General features: G+C 42.5%; 1 protein-coding gene across 1 annotated transcript; it reads left to right on the forward strand.

Moving 5' to 3' along the window:
* The first annotated feature begins 130 nt into the window (after window positions 1-130).
* On the forward strand, window positions 131-21,917 carry LOC111977157 (ninjurin-1-like). Its single transcript, XM_024006482.2, has 4 exons — window positions 131-285; window positions 15,688-15,931; window positions 19,335-19,510; window positions 20,840-21,917. Exons 1-3 carry the CDS (start codon window positions 244-246, stop codon window positions 19,475-19,477), a joined length of 429 nt encoding a protein of 142 aa, XP_023862250.1. The 5' UTR covers window positions 131-243; the 3' UTR covers window positions 19,478-19,510; window positions 20,840-21,917.
* The last annotated feature ends 248 nt before the right edge of the window (window positions 21,918-22,165 follow it).

A 22,165-nucleotide genomic window follows, 5' to 3' on the forward strand; every position in this document is an offset into this window, starting at 1 on the left:
CAACTTTTGGTCCCCAGGCAAGCTATTATTATTCGGGGTGTATAATAATAGGATACATACAGCAGGATTTATGCAGTTGATCCAAATCGTCGAGGATTGGGTGAGCCGTCCCCCATTCCACAGCGCGCGCGACCCACGAGCTCACTTTCCTCCGCCGAGCAGACAAGTTGGTTCCACATTTTTTAATGTGAAACAAAACTTGCATCTTGTTTTTGTTTTTTTACCCCTGACATTGCCATCAATATGGAAATGAACGGGAGCGCCGACAGAGAAAATGTAGGGGAGGTAAGTGATGATCTGTAGTTGCAACCTACTTAGCATCAAAGTAACAAGTTAGCTCACTTTCAAGAGAGGTAATGGACTGGCAGCAATGTTGCCATCCACAGTAGCCACTGTCGCCCGTTTAGCTAGGCTACCAAACCTGCCAATGTAGGCCTAACAATATAACTAACAATATAATAATGTTTGTAGACACAAAATACACTTTTACTGAAGCACACAATATTTGTTATTATAGTTTCCCTAAATGTGATAGCGGCTAGTCAGCTAATCTTGCTCTAAAATTGGTTGCCATGGTGCCAGTGTGAGTTTTTAGGCTGCTGCGTTTAAAGAGGCGGAGGCTGTGAGATCCCTCACAGACAACTGCCCCACCTCTCATTTGTGGGATGTAAGCATCGAAGGCGATGCCATGATGTGAAGAAGAAAAACACAACATTGTAGCTTAACTAAATGTTTTATCAACACAAAACAACCTGTTGTAATATCGTGCACCATAATTTTCTCTAAATATCTTTGTGTCTACAAGATCTCCACCAATTAATCCTTATTTGGAACCATATTGGATGCAATTTTGGAAATGTTTCATTTTTTTTACAACCTTTTATAACACCATTTTACAATACCTTTTATAGCACAGAMATCAGATATATAACACCATTAAATTCTAACTAGAATTTTTCAAAATCATGTAATATATCCATTTATGGTAATCAACACATTTTCAGTTTAGAAGGGTTTTGGAGGGCACACCACAATGTAACCTTGGCTATTGTTATAATAAAAAATGATTATAATCCTTGTTAGCAGAGCCCTTTAGTGCTTAGGATAGATTGTGTAGGTGAGGTTAGTCAGTTGAAATTCAGATTTTGTTTTGGGACAGTCTACGGATCAGACCAAGACTTGGCTTTTCCTGAAATGGCTGACATCTTTTGGCCAGGTCTCCGGTGAAAGTCTGCATCCCTTGAGGAGTTGTGTCTGTATGCACCTAAGTGGCCCAGTGAATAATGAATGCCCTTTGTGTTGGATCCCTGACACGATGTTCCAATAAGAAACAGTTTTCTTTCTTTCATCACACATCCAATTTTAGTGGAAATAATTCTAAAGGGCTTGGTGTACGCATTTTGCTTAATGCATTTATGGTATTGAAATGATGGTGCTCAATCAAATACTTTCATTAGCAATTTTGTGTTAACTAGACCCCTGTAAAGTGTTTTTAATGACATTGTGTGTTCCCATTTCCCCAGTTATTGGAAGGTAGTTTAGTGTACTTATAAAGCAATAACACTTTACAGAGGGAGGAAATGAGCTTCATTGTGTCATCCCAACAGTCTGTCCCTGTCCCCCAAATAGCCCCTTTAAATTTCAGAGAGAGAGAGAGTGTGTGCGCGTGCGTGCTTGCCAGTATGTCTAGCTACTGTCCTGAGACTGTCACAGTTGAGTCACGGAGGACAGAATATTGATATCTTTACGCTCGATTCAATGTGCAATTGGTGTAATTTACAATATGTCTCCCCACAGTGAGAGTGAATAATGTCCCATGGACGCTGTGTAAATTGCTTTCTGTTCTCACAGAGGACTTTATTTAATTTGCACTGCCTGAGCTCAAATCCGAGTCTGGAGACAGTTCATTCAGTTCATTCAGCCTCATATACTGACTTTTTTTAAAACATAGCTGATATGACTGACTTGCGTAAACAAATGTGGTTTCTACTGACAATTAAGATGTACAAACTATGGCATAAGGGAACCTTGAGCGGATACGAGGCAATCCGTCATTTCGATTAAGACATTAATGAACGAGCTAAGATGGACGTAGTCAATATAACTGTTTGTAAAGCACTTTTGAAATGTACAGCGACAAAATTTAGAACATGGGCCATTCTTGCAGTATTCTCCCTGTACACCAAGCCAAAACTATAGGATAAATAAATGGGGCATATAAGCAGACAATGAAAGCTCTTACAATATTCGATGATGACATTTGTCTAAAACAGGCTATAGGCTACATGTGCACCACCAAGTCAGAACAGTAGGCTAAGTTATGAAGGGGAAAGGGACCAAATTATTAGGGTGAGGCACATGGGCTACTAACAGCTTACTACACAACATACACTTAGTATTAATTTCTTAGCTACAGTATACATATCTCCCTGGAATATTACATTATTTATGCAGCAGCATACAATACATTTTTGGACTCACCGTTGTGCTGTGCTCACTTGAACAGGAAGGTGGTACGGCGGTCCTTCTTCTGGGAAACCTTTGTCATGTAACTTTGTCATCGAAGTCTGGCATTCTCTTGATTTATGGTGCTTTCAAGACAACTGGGAACTCTGAAAAAAATAAGGTTGAATCATGACGTCAGTGAGCTTCAGGTCGGAGATTTAGAAAGAGGCCCGGGTTCCCAACTTGGAATTCCGAGTTGGATGACCGTTCAAAATGTCCAGTCGGAGCACGTTTTTTTCAGAGTTCCCAGTTGTCTCGAACTCACTGAAGTCAGAGATTTCCCAGTTCTGAGTTTCCAGTTGTTTTGAATGCAGCAGAAGTCATGCTTGATTGACAGCATGGCCAATGTATTCAACCTTTTCTGGCCCATGGTGTTGTGTGTGAATGTTTATCCTTTTAAGCTTGGAAAAGAGACTCTTAAACCCAGACTTGGACCACACCCCCTCCACCAAATAGAAGGCAGGGGAAGCAAAATAGTGATTGCTTTGCAACGCTTGCAGTTAGCCACTGATTCCTTCCAAACCACTCATTGTTGAATTTGCGATTTCCAACTTGTTGCGTAATGGTTTATGTCAATGTCTGATGAGCACCGATACGTTTTATCTATAATTTCTCTTCATATGATTGTTGATGATGACTGCTTGTCTAGCTTGCTAGCTAAGATTTTGAAGGTATGATGTTGACATGATCAGTCCAATCAAAGCTACAGTAGACATAACGGGCACTGATAATGTAATCTATGGCAGCACCCAAGGGGGCTTGAACTTCCTAGCTCTCCCTGTAGATTTTGCGGTTACGTAGTGTCCCCATGAGTGACAGAACACTGAGCCAATCACTTCTCTGCAACTAGAGAAGATTACCAACCCCTACGCTCTGTTTACATATTTTTTTTTTTTTACATTGTTTGCAAACTGATATGTGACACGTATTAATGCCAAAAATAACATGCAAACAGGCACAACAAAACATACACACACATTTGTATGTATATACACACACATGTGTGTTATATATATATATATATATATATATAATATATATTTATATACAGTGGGGCAAAAAGTATTTAGTCAGCCACCAATTGTGCAAGTTCTACCACTTAAAAAGATGAGAGAGGTCTGTAATTTTGATCATAGGTACACTTCAACTATGACAGACAAAATGATGAAAAAAAATCCAGAAAATCACATTGTAGGATTTTTTATGAATTTATTTGCAAATTATGGTGGAAAATAAGTATTTGGTCAATAACAAAAGTTTCATTCAATACTTTGTTATATACCCTTTGTTGGCAATGACAGAGGTCAAACGTTTTCTGTAAGTCTTCACAAGTTTCACACACACTGTTGCTGGTATTTTGGCCATTCCTCCATGCAGATCTCCTCTAGAGCAGTGATGTTTTGGGGCTGTTGCTGGGCAACACGGACTTTCACTCTCCTCCAAATATTTTCTTATGGGTTTGAGATCTGGAGACTGGCTAGGCCACTCCAGGACCTTGAAATGCTTCTTACGAAGCCACTCCTTCGTTGACCGGGCGGTGTGTTGGGATCATTGTCATGCTGAAAGACCCAGGCACGTTTCATCTTCAATGCCTTGCTGATGGAAGGAGGTTTTCACTCAAAATTCTCTGATACATGGCCCCATTCATTCCTTCCTTTACACGGATCAGTCGTCCTGGTCCCTTTGCAGAAAAACAGCCCCAAAGCATGTTTCCACCCCATGCTTCACAGTAGGTATGGTGTTCTTTGGTGCAACTCAGCATTCTTTGTCCTCCAAACACGACGAGTTGAGTTTTTACCAAAAAGTTCTATTTTGGTTTCATCTGACCATATGACATTCTCCCAATCTTCTTCTGGATCATCCAAATGCTCTCTAGCAAACTTCAGACGGGCCTGGACATGTACTGGCTTAAGCAGGGGGACACGTCTGGCACTGCGGATTTGAGTCCCTGGCGCGTAGTGTGCTACTGATGGTAGGCTTTGTTACTTTGGTCCCAGCTCTCTGCAGGTCATTCACTAGGTCCCCCCGTGTGGTTCTGGGATTTTTGCTCACCGTTCTTGTGATCATTTTGACCCCACGGGGTGAGATCTTGCGTGGAGCCCCAGATCGAGGGAGATTATCAGTGGTCTTGTATGTCTTCCATTTCCTAATAATTGCTCCACAGTTGATTTCTTCAAACCAAGCTGCTTACCTATTGCAGATTCAGTCTTCCCAGCCTGGTGCAGGTCTACAATTTTGTTTCTGGTGTCCTTTGACAGCTCTTTGGTCTTGGCCATAGTGGAGTTTGGAGTGTGACTGTTTGAGGTTGTGGACAGGTGTCTTTATACTGATAAAAGTTCAAACAGGTGCCATTAATAAGGTAACGAGTGGAGGACAGAGGAGCCTCTTAAAGAAGAAGTTACAGGTCTGTGGAGCCAGAAATCTTGCTTGTTTGTAGGTGACCAAATACTTATTTTCCACCATAATTTGCAAATAAATTAATAAAAAATCCTTCAATGTGATTTTCTGGATTTTTTTTTCTCATTTTGTCTGTCATAGTTGAAGTGTACCTATGATGAAAATTACAGGCCTCTCTCATCTTTTTAAGTGGGAGAACTTGCACAATTGGTGGCTGACTAAATACTTTTTTGCCCCACTGTATATATATGCATATACAGTGGGGAGAACAAGTATTTGATACACTGCCGATTTTGCAGGTTTTCCTACTTACAAAGCATGTAGAGGTCTGTAATTTTTATCATAGGTACACTTCAACTATGAGAGACGGAATCTAAAACAAAAATCCAGAAAATCACATTGTATGATTTTTAAGTAATTAATTTGCATTTTATTGCATGACATAAGTATTTGATACATCAGAAAAGCAGAACTTATATTTGGTACAGAAACCTTTGTTTGCAATTACAGAGATCATACGTTTCCTGTAGTTCTTGACTAGGTTTGCACACACTGCAGCAGGGATTTTGGCCCACTCCTCCCTACAGATCTTCTCCAGATCCTTCAGGTTTCGGGGCTGTGGCTGGGCAATACGGACTTTCAGCTCCCTCCAAAGATTTTCTATTGGGTTCAGGTCGGAGACTGGCTAGGCCACTCCAGGACCTTGGATGCTTCTTCCGGAGCACCTCTTAGTTGCCATGGCTGTGTGCTTCGTGTCGTTGTCATGCTGGAAGACCCAGCCACGACCCATCTTCAATGCTCTTACTGAGGAGAAGAGGTTGTTGGCCAAGATCTCGCGATACATGGCCCCATCCATCCTCCCTCAATATGGTGCAGTCGTCCTGTCCCTTTGCAGAAAAGCATCCCCAAAGAATGATGTTTCCACCTCCATGCTTCACGGTTGGGATGGTGTTCTTGGGGTTGTACTCATACTTCTTCTTCCTCCAAACACGGCGAGTGGAGTTAGACCAAAAAGCTCTATTTTTGTCTCATCAGACCACATGACCTTCTCCCATTCCTCCTCTGGATCATCCAGATGGTCATTGGCAAACTTCAGACAGGCCTGGACATGCACTGGCTTAAGCAGGGGGACCTTGCGTGCGCTGCAGGATTTTAATCCATGACGGCGTAGTGTGTTACTAATGGTTTTCTTTGAGACTGTGGTCCCAGCTCTCTTCAGGTCATTGACCAGGTCCTGCCGTGTAGTTCTGGGCTGATCCCTCACCTTCCTCATGATCATTGATGCCCCACGAGGTGAATCTTGCATGGAGCCCCAGACCGGAGGGTGATTGACCGTCATCTTGAACTTCTTCCATTTTTCTAATAATTGCGCCAACAGTTGTTTCCTTCTCACCAAGCTGCTTGCTTATTGTCCTGTAGCCCATCCCAGCCTTGTGCAGGTCTACATTTTATCCCTGATGTCCTTACACAGCTCTCTGGTCTTGGCCATTGTGGAGAGGTTGGAATCTGTTTGATTGTGTGTGGACAGGTGTCTTTTATACAGGTAACGAGTTCAAACAGGTGCAGTTAATACAGGTAATGAGTGGAGAACAGGAGGGCTTCTTAAAGAAAAACTAACAGGTCTGTGAGAGCCGGATTCTTACTGGTTGGTAGGTGATCAAATACTTATGTCATGCAATAAAATGCAATTAATTATTTAAAAATCATACAATGTGATTTTCTGGATTTTTGTTTTAGATTCCGTCTCTCACAGTTGAAGTGTACCTATGATAAAAATTACAGACCTCTACATGCTTTGTAAGTAGGAAAACCTGCAAAATCGGCAGTGTATCAAATACTTGTTCTCCCCACTGTATATGTATATACATATATATACATATATATGTATACATAGATACATATATGCGAAAGTATTCACCCTCCTTGGCATTTTTCCTATTTTGTAGCCTTACAACCTAGAATTTAGATGGATTTTTGGGGGGTTTGTATCATTTGATTTACACAACATGTCTATCACTTTGAAGATGCAACATATTTTTTATTTAGAAACAAACAAGAAATAAGACCAAAAAAATTAAAACTTGAGCGTGCATAACTATTCACCCCCTCAAAGTCAATACTTTATAGAGCCACTTTTTGCAGCAATTAAAGCTGCAAGTCTCTTGGGGTATGTCTCTATACGCTTGGCACATCTAGTCACTGGGATTTTTGCCCATTCTTCTAGGCAAAACTGCTCCAGCTCCTTCAAGTTGGATGGGTTCAGATGGTGTGCAGCAATCTTCAAGTCATACCACAGATTCTCAATTGGATTGAGGTCTGGGCTTTGATTAAGCCATTCCAAGACATTTAAATGTTTCCCCTTAAACCACTCAAGTGTTGCTTTAGTAGTATGCTTAGGGTCATTGTCCTGCTGGAAGGTGAACCTCCGTCCCAGTCTCAAATCTGGAAGACTGAAACAGGTTTCCCCCAAGAATTTCCTTGTATTTAGCACCATCCATAATTTCTTCAATTCTGACCAGTGTCCCAGTCCCTGCCGATGAAAAACATCCCCACAGCATGATGCTGCCACCACCATGCTTCACTGTGGGGATGATGTTCTCTGGGTGATGAGAGGTGTTGGGTTTGTGCCAGACATAGCGTTTTCCTTGGTGGCCAAAAAGCTACATTTTAGTCTCATCTGACCAGAGTACCTTCTTCCATATGTTTGGGGAGTCTTCAAAATGCTTTTTGGCATACACCAAATGTGTTTGCTTATTTTTTTCTTTAAGCAATGGCTTTTTTCTGGCCACGCTTCCGTAAAGCCCAGCTCCGTCGAGTGTACGGCTTAAAGTGGTCCTATGGACATATACTCCAATCTCCGCTGTGGAGCTTTGCAGCTCCTTCAGGGTTACCTTTGGTCTCTTTGTTGCCTCTGATTAATGCCCTCCTTGCCTGGTCCATGTTTTGGTGGGTGGCCCTCTCTTGACAGGTTTGTTGTGGGGCCATATTCTTTCCATTTTTTAATAATGGATTTAAGGGTGCTCCGTGGGATGATCAAAGTTTCTGATATTTTTTTATAACCCAACACTGATCTGTACTTCTCCACAACTTTGTCCCTGACCTGTTTGGAGAGCTCCTTGGTCTTAGTGCCGCTTTCTTGGTGGTGCCGCTTGCTTGGTGGTGTTGCAGACTCTAGGGCCTTTCAGAACAGGTGTGTATTATATATATATATATATAAAATAAAAATCTATTTATATTACAAGTTGTAATGTAACAAAATAGGAAAAACGCCAAAGGGGATGAATACTTTTGCAAGGCACTGTATATATATATTTTTGTAGCTATGGCTCATAACAGGTCGCCACTGCTCCTAGCCAGAGATTCGACTTAGGCCTACGTGGTGTTCTAGGTTTGAATCGCTGCCTGATTCAAGGGGAATATGGTAAACCAACAGTGCTGCGAAGCCTTGAGGTCCGGATTTAATAATGGGAGCTACAGGCTATAGGTTACAGGCTAAGTTGGGTTGCATTGCATTGCCAATGTAATGTAGGTAAGCTACAGTATACTGTGCTTTGGAATAGCAGTGTTTGCATATGTTTCCGGTGGGATGTAAAACTTAAAGCCCTTCAGAGAACCATGAAAATTAAATACAGTTGTGTCGATCCCTGGGCTGGACACAGGCCAGAATCTGAGGTGAGCAGAGGAGACTGATGGGACATGATGGATGGAGAACACAGAAGTGCTGATGCAGAGAGATAGAGAGGCAAAGAGTGACACACATCCTGTAGCAGCATCCTCTTCATTTAAAACCCAACCACGCATCCTGCAAGTCAAGCAAGAACAGAATAAAATACATTCTGATGATAAATGCAACTTGGTCTGCATAAATGCTACACTCTGTTATCTTATATTCTTATAAGGATGGAATTTTCAGGATGTCGCCTATTCTGGTTGCCATTCTTTTTCCTGACAATGCAGTTGGCTAAAGAGACAGAATTGTAACCATAGTGTACAGTACGTATCCCAGAGAGTGTCCCTTTTGTATAGCCTAGAGCCCAACCTGCCCCTCAGTCTACTAGGGAATAGCAGACTAGCACCACAACTGTCTGGCAGTTTAGAAAACCCCCATTCACAGATTAAAACACTGAGAGTAGGCATAGCTGTTCATTGATGCTGGTCTGGGGTTAAATGAGTTCACTTCTCACACAGTGGATTTTTTTAGTCAGAGTCAGCCCAAAGTGAGGATAAGCTTAAAGTCTGTGAAAGTCTATGTGCTTGTATGGTATATATCAACAGCCTAGTCTGGGTACCCAGATGAAGGAAAATGCATGTTTTTTGACTAATTACTTTTCACAAAAATTAAATTACATACACAACTCTAAATATGTATTTTATCAGGCTTCCCTAAACCGATAATATTGTGTCTGTGAAAGCTTTTATGGTATAGCCGTTCGACAGCATATAGTCTTGAGTGTCCAGATCTAGGAAAATGCACGTTTTTAGACAAATTATACATTTTCACAGCAATAGTGTAGTATTCACAACTGTAACTTGTCTCCATCGGGCTTCCCTAAGGTGAGCTGAATTACCATGCCTTCAGGTAGAGACTGACAACGTTGGTGCAGTAACCCCCGAGAACATTGTGCGAAAGCTTGATCTACAGTGAAGAAAATGTATGTTTTTAGATGAGACGATTAATCTATTTTCACAAAAATAGTGTCATTCACAACTGTAATTGTTCTTCTTCATCTGGCTTCACTAAGCTGAGAACAGTGTGTAGAAAATGTTTTGGAGTCTGTGAAAGCTTGTGCTTACTTGAACTGAATAGAAGCACTTTCAATGGGAGTTTGAGGTTGTGGGGAGGGGGGTCCTACCAGAGTGCTGCAAGCCAGGCACTGCTGCCAGTATTTACTAGGACCAGATGGATTCTGCGGGGCTTTTTCAATGCCCCTATAAATGTAAAGAAAAGACAGACAACCTACAGAATCAATCAAACAAAAGTGAGACATGTAGGCTACTAGGCTATACTAACAGGTGTGGCATGTCAATGATAGCCAGAAGAGTTGGCTAAAGTATAGGCTACAGATCTGGGACCAGGCTACCTCAGCACATAGGCTAGCTGTCTTCCAGGTAGATCAGGTAACTGTGCTGTAACGGACTAGAGCATAGGAAACAGTTATGACAGTTATCACTAGGGACTGCTTGGGCTGCAGTCAGTGACACATTTAATTCACACCTACTGTAGTGGGTTGGGCAGGTGGTGTTGAGAGGTATGCAGACAGAGAGTAACACCATATGATTTCCTTTGAGCGTTATTACTCAACTACGTGGGCAGCTATCTCCAGCTATTCTAAATGACTGCTGCAGCGACCTTCTACACTCTCTCAGTTTCTCTCCCTCTCTCTCTCTCCCTCACTTTCGCTCTCTCTCTACCCCTCTCTCTCTCCCTCTCTCTCTCTCGGGCTAAGAGAGCTGTGTATTTAGGCCTAGGCAAGAAACACACAGTTGAGTCTGGTCAAAGGCAGGATGTGGTGATTGTTCTCTAAGGTCTAATGACTGAAGAATTACGCTTGATATTGTCATATCCTGTCACTGAAAGATCTTCTGGGCTTGAGACCAACATGTTACAGGGACGTGTTTCGTTCAGAGGTGGAGGGAGCACTTGGTTTTGTGGATGAGTGGAGAGGGGATGACAATTAACTGTACATTTAGCATTTGGCTTTATTGTTTTCCTTTTATTGATTATGCTGCCAAACATACCCTCGTAAAACTGACTATCCTACCGGTCCTTGACTTCGGCGATGTCATTTACGAAATAGCCTCCAACACTCTACTCAGCAAATTGGATGCAGTCTATCACATTGCCATCCGTTAAGTCACCAAAGCCCCATATACTACCCACCACTGCGACCTGTATGCTCTCGTTGGCTGGTCCTCGCTACATATTCGTCGCCAAACCCACTGGCTCCAGGTAATCTATAAGTCTTTGCTAGTTAAAGCTCCAACCTTATCTCAGCTTACTGGTCACCATAGCAACACCCACCCGTAGCACACACTCCAGCAGGTATTTTTCACTGGTCATCCCCAAAGCCAACACCTCCRTTGGCCACCTTTCCTTCCAGTTCTCTGCTGCCAATGATTGGAACGAATTGCAAAAAACACTGAAGTTGGAGACTTATATCTCCCTCACTAACTTTAAGCATCAGCTGTCAGAGCAGCTTACCGATCGCTGTACACAGCCCATCTGTAAATAGCCCATCCAACCAACTACCTACCTCATCCCCATATTTGTTTTTGTTTTTCTGCTCTTTTGCACACCAGTATTTCTACTTGCACATCCTCATCTGCACATCTATCACTCCAGTGTTAATTGCTAAATTGTAATTACTTCACCACTATGGCCTATTTATTGCCTTACCTCCTTTCTTCATTTGCACACACTGTATACAGATTTTTCTATTGTGTTATTGATTGTACGTTTGTTTATCCCATGTGTATCTCTGTGTTGTTGTTTTTGTCACACTGCTTTGCTTTATCTTGGCCAGGTCGCAGTTGTAAATGAGAACTTGTTCTCTACTGGCCTACCTGGTTAAATAAAGGTGAAATATAATAAATTATATAATGGATGCTGCACTGAATCTCTGTGCACTTCTTACATTTYCAATAAAGGCTTATTTAAAAAATAAAAAAAATAAAAAAAGCAAAATATCCGTTTCTCTCCCCTCTCTCTCTCCCTCACACGGGGATTGTTGAGCTGAATAATTCATAGTAACAAAATAGTGGACCGTCCGTTTTTTGGTCAGGCAGAATAACAATGGACCTGCAGAGTGATTGACTAACACTGCCTCTCCAGTAGAGAACGTCAGCGCAATCATATGCTAATACATGCTTTATTCGTGTATACTTTTCAATCGAGAGTTCTATTCAAATACAGAACTGTGTCAGTCAGTCGGTTGCTTTCTGTACTTTTAATAAAAAGTGAAGTATGTGTGTGTGCACGTGCGTGTGTGTGTGTGGTGTGCACTTGTTTTTGGACCTATGCCATTGCTCATGCTCAATCATGCCAAATTACCACTATCATTCTGTTGTGTCAGCCAGCCTCAGCCAGCGATGAAGAAATTGAATGAGGCAGGTTTCCCAGACTGCAGTGTCAGTCCTATGTCAGTCCTATGGATAGCCTACACCTTCAGAACCTGTGGTTTCCCGGCTCACATAAGACCTATTGATTAAGGCATAAGGGCTGTCCTTGAATGTCCTCTGAGTGGGTTCAGTGTGTGAGAAGAGAGCAGGTGACCCTGGCAGGTCGTGACAGTGTTCAGCACAGAGATCACTGTGTTTCGCTCAAGTATTTGGTATTCATTAGGATCCACATTTAAAATGTCACACATAGCCTACATACACACAATATCTAATAKATTTTTTATTTAACTAGGCAAGTCAGTTAAGAGCAATGACGCCATACCCCGGCCAAACCCTAACCCGGATGACGCTGGGCCAATTGTGCACCGCCTTATGGGACTCCCAATCACAGCCGGTTGTGATACAGCCTGGAATCGAACCAGGGTCTGTAGAGACGTCTCTTGCACTGAGATGCAGTGCCTTAGACCACTGCGCCACCCGGGAGCCCACTGTACATAGTACAGTGCAAATTACAATACAAGATATAAAAAATGGTTGTGTCTCTTCACAGTCCCCTTTGTGCAGTAAGGTGTTATTTTATCTGTTTGCATGTCTTGTGTTGTACTGATGAGTGTCTGTCACTTATCACAAGGACACGAGTGTGACGTCAGTTCTTTAGGAACACAGAGGGTATGTTTTTAAGAGTTGTTTAGTTTGTGTGACCRTGCAATGCTTAGTGCACTAACTCTATAAAGGCTCACAGTCTGGGTTGTAAGGGTTTTTTCTTGGTTTAATATGTCTATTCAGGATTGATTCAATAGCATATCCTGATGGGAAGGATCCTGATCCAGATATTTTGTGAACATTGCACAGATGTGCAGCACAATAGGAGCCATGCCATAAATATAGGTCAGGCCACGCCCCAAAAAGCACAGGGGTACTTTAGATTTTTAAATGCATCTAGCCGGGTACAGTTTCCTCACATAATTGTAAAGCTCATCATATAGCCTAACCACCTCAACATTTAAGGGATATTGGGTGGCTAATCAACACACCAGCTACTGCAGAGAACACACCCATCTCTCTCGGGTTACTGCACCAACGTTGCCAGTTTCTTCCTGAAGGCATGGTAATTCAGCTCAGCTCTGTGGTAAATTAGAGGGTTCTGTTCTCCCCTTCCTAAAACAGAACCTCTGACTGTCTCTCTCTGCTGTAAAGCCTACCGCCCCTCTCATCCACTGTCTCTATTACTGGAACAGAGGGAAGGAAGGAAGATTGTATGTACACAGCACTGTGACACAGCACTGACAATTTAACAGCCAGTCCTCCACAGCTGTTGGAGAGAGGGGGGATACATGCATCCAATGGTTCAATGTCATTGAATGGTTGTTAATGCATTGGAGATGGTTTAGCATGACTTCAAGTTCACTTTCATCAGGAAGCCTAGTTGTTCAGTCATTGCAAAACATTTAGTCAGCAGCACTTTAAAGATGGAATCCGCATTAGGGGAACAGCGCCATTGTCCGCCCCAGCAGCTTTCTTCTAGTTTTTGTTCTGTGGACTTATCAGAGGTGTGGTGCATCGAACAGTGTGATAAAAAAAAATGCCGTGCATATTCTGCTGTTCTATCTCCAGGCAATGATGGCCAAGGGGGAAAAAACTGTTCGTTGTTTGCAGTAACTGCTTTGTTGTTGTAGCATCCCAAACGGATGTGGCAGTTTCACCATTAACGATTCCAACTTTAGGATCAGGGGCCTCATTTATCAACCGTGCGTAAATGTTGTACTAAATCATCGCAACAAATTATTGGGATTGATCAAACTGTCGCACGCATCATATACTGTATATACTGTATGAATGTTTTCAATGAATAATCCGACCATAATATATTCGTGGGGTCGTGAACGAGCGCTACAACCCGCCTGGAAAACGCCCTCCATTCCCTATTTTACGGTAACATAACGCCCTCATTTGCTGTATGATTTGGAGGTGTTGGAACTTGGCAATGATAATTTAAAAAATATATATCGCAATGGCAAATGTCATCAGATTTCTGTAGAGGTGTGGGCAGAATGTTTTCATCTTTTGCAGGGACTTTTTTTTTTTTAATGCCAGGTGTAGGGAGTGCCAAACACCTGCTGCGCATTCTGCAAGATTGATTGACCTTTCGAACAATTTATAAGTAAATGCTACTACAGCCAACACTTRTATACAAAATACGAATTCCTGTTCAATATTTAGTTTATCAATAGATTGTATTTCTATCTCCTGCCTTGATATAGGCTCTGAGATTAAATAGGCTATTATGTTCCGCTCCTATCGCACAGCAATACTGTAGCCTACAGTCTGTTTACTTTCGCGCATAGGTGGCTATTGAATGAGCGATGGATAAATGGTAGCCTAATATTTGATGTGTAGCGGGAATAAACAAGTCATGTCAGAAAAAGAGCAATATGACTATGATTTAGGCCTATATAATAAAATTAAAATAAATATATTAGGCGAGATGCTGTTATGCGATCTTCTTACCAACTGCAAATGCATCTGTTTTATCACTAGGCAAACGAGTTAATGTTTTTATTAGCCTACCATTATTATAATTCCTGTGCATCAAACACCTTCGTGTACACCTAAACAACAACATTTGCTTGCAATACAGTTGATCAACTTGTGTGCACACATGGTTTGAGATTTGCGTGGAGAAGCGCACACTTTCCTGTCAAGTTCAAAATGGATAAATACCGACCTTTGTGGGAAAACTGACGCYCATATTTTTTGTGCGCACGCACTTTGATAACTGAGGCCCCTGAACAGAACTCGGTGGGAGCTAAATGGGACACAGTCATCAGAGCAGCCCTGAACTCCCCATATGACCTGCTATCTAACATCATCAGCCATAGAGGAATCAATACCTGGAGGAACTGATTCATTTAATCATACATCCTCCATTCATCTCAGACATATAATATGACTTTAATGTATTCATTATTCATTTTATGACATATACAAAAATATAATGCATTCACATTCAGTAGGCTACTTAAATGATCAGGTTGACAAAGTTAATGTACAGTTCCCACACAGGGCAGGAACAAAGTAGCAGTATCCCTTCACGACCAGAGATCCCTGTCCTGAAGTGTCCTCGACCTGCACCTGGTGTTGTTCCTCTGTCCCGGAAAGTCCTCACTAACCCCACAGCCACAGTGTTGGGCCACTAGTGTGTGTTTGTAAACATAGACAGGTTTGCAATGTAAACATACAGATAGCATGCAGTGTAACTGGGTGAAGGGGTGTAGGTGCGTAGTGTGTGTGTTAGGGGTGTCGGGGTTGGGGGGATATCCGCAGAGATGAGCTCATAGTCTAGGACTTAGCCAAGGTGTTTGTGTGTTTGCCTGCACTTAATGGGAGTGTTTGTTTACTCATGTTTCTTTCATAATGCCTTTACTGTTATAATATGATAGTGGTGCATATGATAACAGCATTAACACATCATAGATGATCACTGACTATGTTTGGTCTCATTGTCAGATGAATCTTGCTAAGCTAAACTTCCACCTAAAAAGCAAGTCTAAATCATGAATTGATGTCAATGGGAAGTTTATGTGAAAACGTGCGTTATGTGCATGTTCTTCAACAATATAACCAGGTGTATCTGATTGTATTGTTGACATGTGTTTGTGTCTCCAGGTCCCCCATACAGGTGTCTGGCACGGTGGCAGCCCCTCTGCTCTCCTGAACATGAACCACTATGCCAATAAGAAGAGTGCAGCAGAGAGCATGCTGGACGTAGCCCTGCTCATGGCCAACGCTTCCCAGCTGAAGGCTGTCCTGGAGCAGGGGCCAGACTTCTCCTTGTACACTCCCCTCATCACTCTCATCAGCATCTCCCTCAGCCTGCAGGTCACTGTGGGGGTCCTCCTCATCTTCATCGGTGAGTATAACAACACTGTATCTCTGGGGGACATTTTTACAAAAAGCATATTGAATGCAACACTTTTGCGTTTGCATCAAATAGGCCTACATTAGACAGTTGCATTCTAAACCTGCGTAATGATTGCTGTATTATGGACTCTTTTGACACTAGCCCCGCTCATGCACGCTATCTAAATGGAGCCCCTTGTGTCTCTCAATCTTCATGAGCCTTTTGTGTCTCATCTTCATCAGTGAACATGTATTTTCTAACTTCCTCCTCCCTCAACACTTTGTGTTGACCTTAACTGAGGATGACCTCATACCTATCAAGTCCAATGTTTCCTGACATACAACCAATTACCTACTGCAGCGTTGCTGAGGTGCTGTAGCCATGGCAACCAGGCATGTGACCAGGTCAGAGTTCACCGGGTTTTAGTTGTGCTGTCAGCAGGCTGACCCGAGAGACGGTTTTGTGGTGTGTGTGTGTGTGTGTGTGTGTGTGTGTGTGTTGTGTGTGTGTGTGTGTGTGTGTGTGTGTGTGTGTGTTGTGTGTTGTGTGTGTGTGTTGGGTGTGTGTGTGTGTGTGTGTGTGGTGTGTGTGTGTGTGTGTGTGTGTGTGTGTGTGTGTGTGCGCGTGCGTGCGTGCGGCGCGTGTGGACGTGTTTAACTATTCTTGTGGGAACCAGAAGTCCCACAAGAATAGTAAACAAACAAAAATTTGACCAACTGGGAACATTTTGTTGGTCCCCACAAGGTCAAATGCTATTTCTAGGGGGTTTGGGGTTAAGGTTAAAATTAGTGTTAGGGTTAGAATTACGTTAAGGGTTAGGGTTAGGAGCTAGGGTTAAGGTTAGGGTTTAGAGTTAGGGAAAATAGGATTTTGAATGGGACTGAATTGTGTGTCCCCACAAGGTATAAGACTGTGTGTGTGTGTGTGTGTGTGTGTGTGTGTGTGTGTGTGATGATGAAGATGGGGGTGTTGAAGATTGAATTCTTCAGGTGTGACCTTACAGGCTGACAGTGACCTTGATCTTCAGCACTGGACAGAGACTGCTCTTCATCATGTCTACATCACAGAGGCTGCTCTTCATCATGTCTACATTACAGAGACTGCTCTTCATCATGTCTACATCACATAGACTGCTCTTCATCATGTCTACATTACAAAGACTGCTCTTCATCATGTCTATATCACAGAGACTGCTCTTCATCATGTCTACATCACTGCCCTCACGTTTGCTCCCATGATTTCTGCACCATGTCACTCTGGTTTAAATTGTATTTTCTTGTGAAACCAGATAGTTAATGAATGGTGCAGGTCACATCACTGTAATTAATCTCTTACAGTCTCTGGTAGGAAAACACTTAGGATGTTCAGCCCATATGTTTTTAACCACTCTCTCTCTGCATTCACAGTCATTCACTAAGTCACAAGGCTTCTTTACTTTTCCACTAGTAAACTCCATTTGAAGGGATCATATGTCGGAGAGATACTGAACCTGCATGTCAGAGAGCCATCACACTCTCCCCGTTTCTCTCACCCGTCCCTCTTCTCCCTATTGACCGTTGCTCAACCCATACCTCCACTCCCCCATCCTCTCATTCTCTCTTGTTCCTCCCCAAACCCCCCCTCTCCCTTCTCCACCTTCCATATCTCCTCTACCATTCCCTTTGCCCTGCTTTTCGCTCTTCATCACCCATAATGCATCTGCTCCTCATTCCTGACCCTAGAACCTCACCTCCCCTTTCCCCCTCTACCCCCCTTCTCTCCCATTCTCTTTCCCCCTGACCCCCCTTTACCCCCCCCCCCCTCCTCTCTGTCTTTGACCATTCGAACTGACTGTTCAAACAGCTAACACACAGCTCAGACACCCATACCCCAACAAACATGCCACCAGGGGTCTCTTCACAGTCCATAACTCCAGAACAGACTCTGGGAAGCGCAACGTACTGCATAGTGCCATGACTAAATGGAACTCTGTTCCACATCAAGTAACTCAAGCAAGCAGTAAAATCGGATAAAAAAAACTGATAAAACAACACCTCACAACACGGACTGTGAAGAGACACATGCATTCGCACACACACTCTAACACATGCACTCTACACACACACACATTGTGGTGTTGTATTATTGTAGTATTGTACATTTTATATTGTACATTTGTTATAATAGATAAATATTGTAGTCATGTCTTGTATGATGTATAGTTTTATTTATGATGTAGGCTGTTGTTTTGTTGTGATGCAATTGTTTTATTCTTGTTTGGACCCCAGGAAGAGTAGCTGCTGCCTTGGCTAATGGGAGTTCTATTAAATACTAAATTGGTGGTGCGTGCTGTGAATGTCCTACATACCATCCCCCCTGGCCTGGGCCAGACACAAACAGCCAGAGACACAGGCAGGGTTTCTCACACCGTTTAACATCTTATAATCTGCCCCCCACACACACATGCACGTACACACCATAGGAGGTTGGTGGCACCTTAATTGGGCAGGATGGGCTCATGGTAATGGTTGGAGAAGAATAGGTGGAATGGTATCAAATACGTCAAACACATGGTTTCCAGGTGTTTGATGCCATTCCATTAGCTCCATTCCAGACATTATTATGAGCCGTCCTCCTCTCAGCAGCCTCCTGTGGTACACAAGTACATAAGATGATCAGAACATCTACATCCACTACACATATATTCATAGATTCCATTAACCATGCCCCTCTGTAAAAGAATAGACGTAGCTCTTTCCAGCAGTCAAATGACCAAATCGCCCTCTAGTGGTCTCCTGGGTGGAACGTTGTTAATATTTTTCATAATTTCATAATTAATAAACATAAAAAACATTTAAACAATGAAAATCTGGTGTTTCTATGTCAAACACTTTTGTTATATTTCAGTCTTCTGTGATGTATATACAGCTTAATATTGGGATGCAAACTCAAAATTGAATACATTTCAACTCTATATCTGACATGGTACAGCCCATAGCCATGTGTGTGAGGTGTACAGTATGTGTTTGTTTCAAAGTAGATTTGTTTAAGACTACCAAGAACACTCTGTGTGACCCTGATTTTAGCCCACTGCAGTGTTAAGCTATTCTTTTTGTTCTTTATACTCACTGTGTCCTGGTCACACATATGTTTCCTCTGAGCTGAGCAGCAGAGAGTTGGCAGAGTTCAGTCCGGGGTACATGAGGACCAGGCCTGAGAGACACTTATACAGAGCACCGAGTACAAAGCAGTATGTCACTGGATTGGCTCCAGTCCCGGGCTAGTCGCTATCACTCAATCAGGATTATACTTTTTATGTGTGTGTAGAGTTATCTGTGTGTATGTGTGAGAGAGGGAGTCTATGTGTTTGCGAGTGCATGCTGTGAGTGTTTGTAAAGCTCATCTGTACCAATTTCCCCTGTTCTCTCCAAAGTGCGGTGGAACCTGAATGACCAAAGTAAACACTTCAGGCTGAATGTAATGGAGAACCTGGCCACAGGCCTCGTCTTCGTCATCGTAGTAGTCAACGTCTTCATCACTGCCTTTGGAGTACAGAAACCCAATCAGAAAGCCTGACCAGGACACAGAAACGCATCACCACCCCCTTAGGTACAAACACACACACACACACACACACACACACACACACACACACACACACACACACACACACTCTCTCTTTCTCTCTTCTCCCTCTCTTTCTCTCTTCTCCCCTCTCTCAAACTCAAACAGGAATTGTTTGCACTTTCCCTCAATAGTTTGTCCATGACTCAGCAGCTGTCCTGTTCTCCGTATCTCCTGACATCCTAAACGCCCATGCTCCCCCAACCTGACCCATAAACACGCACTGTTCCAGGACTCGACGGAAACTTCCACTAGAAAACACCCACCAACAAAACTCAACTACTGTCTTTTTACCAGTCCAGAACCCTTTTGTCCCGATGAGAGAGAGGTTTGCTTTCATAAACAACACTGTGTGTTTGTGTAGGAGACCAACAGGAAAACAGAGACAACAGCCATGTGACCTCAGTGTCTGCCCCCTGCCCTGTAGTTATCCCCAGCAAGCAAGCACACACACTTTCCCTATCTCTCTGTCACGCTATCTCGCTCACTCTCACACACACATACTCCGAGCCACAGCATTGAGGAAGGCTGAGCCCTGAATGTAAATTTTTTATCACATTTATGAGGTGAAAGGAGGACGTCATGGGTCTTGTTCAGACAGCCTGGGCCACTGTGCCTGACGGGTCTAAAGAGCACATGTATGGAAAAAGAGTCTGTGCCTCACTCTCAAAACACTGACCTTTGCTTAGCTAAACATAGAGAACACATTCATCTTGTGTCGTAGTCTCGTAGTATCATATCAACTGCATTTAAATAGAACAAATCGTTGCAGCATTGAGCAGCAGTTGATGTGAAACTTGATCAATAAAAGAGCTAGCATTGCACTACATCAAGGATTTGCAATATCCCGGCTAGATGTGCCACTGATAATCTTGTCTCAGACCAAGACACATAGAAGAGCTGTGAGAAGAGTGCATGGTTATTTTGGCTGTGTGGTATTTCACTATCATCAGATGCAGATAGAGAAAGAACTGCTAATTAAAACTGAGGCCTTGATTAGACTCAGTACTGTTACGCATACACAATTAACATCTCACTGTCTCAGACTCTGTACATCCTTTTACCATTCAGTCTCCAGCATTGAATACACAGCTCATGGTGAAGAATTTCATTGGTTAGCTTAATGTAATAGAAATAGCAACAAAAAAATCTACTTTGACGGTTCTGTTCTTACCGCTCAAAATAAGATCATATGGCATTGTAATCCTAGGTTTGGCAGGGACACTCATAACTGCTATTCTAGCTATGTACTGATGGAGTCTGAGGGAACATGACACCATAACCTAATGATACATTCCCCTTTCTTTCCCATAGCTTCCATTGCTAACCATGGAATCACACAGACAGACCATGATCCAGATAGTGACACACAAATCCACTCTAGCCAGGACAATAGACAGATCTATAAACATTTTGTATATCTATTGCTCTCATGCACTGTATCTGGCTCTAACTCAGTGTAATACCCCTGAGTTGGTTGGAGTCTGGAATGAAAAGAACTTCTGAAGGATTTCAAATTCAGATGCGCATCATCATCATCATCATGGCTGCAGATCATTCTAAGTGGGACTAATAGCTGTCTGTTGGGGCTGGGAGTACTGGGATTCAAACAGAACAATCACTCGAGTGACACCCTCCCCACTCCCTCACCCCTCCGATCCGCCACTCACCCTCCTCCCCATCTGCTCTTTGATCTGGGTCTCCCTACAGACAGAAACAGATATGGAAACACACAGCTCACTGAAGCAAAGCTGCTGAGAATAGACACCAGGAATCTGACTGCCACAGAGAATCATCATCTACCAGACGTCACTCATCATCTATCTTACTGTAACCAGTAAGGGTACTAGAGGAGATTCCATAGAGAAATACACATGTTCACTTGAACTGCAGAATAGTAACCACACCTGTCCGGAAGTGTAAAGCTGCTATGGCACTTGTGATCATCTTCATAGCAGCTCATTTCATCATCCTCTTATCTGGCCTGCAGAGGTCTCTGGGCTAGGTCAGGAGTGCCCTCTAGTGGTATTTTTGGTGCTATTGCAATGATGTGAGATCTTTGTATTACATTGTCAGGTTACCACTCTCACAGATACGTCCTGCTCTGGTAATAAACGAACATCCAAAAAGCATCATACTGCCTGAAGAAGTGCTGCTGGCTTCTGTAATGTGTAAGTGTGTTATTTGTGTAAACCAATCATATTTTTGTGTGAGGTTTTGTATTGTTTCCCACCCCTGATTTACTCCTAAACAAGTCACACCAAAATGAAATGTTAAAAAGGACAGCTGTTACTAACACGAGCAATGAAATGTTAAAAAGGACAGCTGTTACTAACATTAGCAATGTTTTAGCATGTGTGTACAGGTATGTGCACTAGTCTATTCTTGTTTTTTTCCCAGAACATTCTACATTCCTAATTATGAAATGTATTTTTCTTAAATAGAATAGTTATTCTTTATTTGTCCTATTTCACACATGTACATGTGTGTATTAGTATGCATGTGTGAATTGGATATGTTTTTTTTTGCATTTCCCACTCTCCCCGAGACATCCCGGAGAGTGGGGTCACAGAATTTGCCTGGTCTTTGCTTCAACTTTTTTTTCTCTTAAACTGGTGCAACTATCAAAACGCAACCAAA

This window comes from Salvelinus sp. IW2-2015, linkage group LG17 (assembly GCF_002910315.2).
Source record: "Salvelinus sp. IW2-2015 linkage group LG17, ASM291031v2, whole genome shotgun sequence".
Taxonomy (NCBI): domain Eukaryota; kingdom Metazoa; phylum Chordata; class Actinopteri; order Salmoniformes; family Salmonidae; genus Salvelinus; species Salvelinus sp. IW2-2015.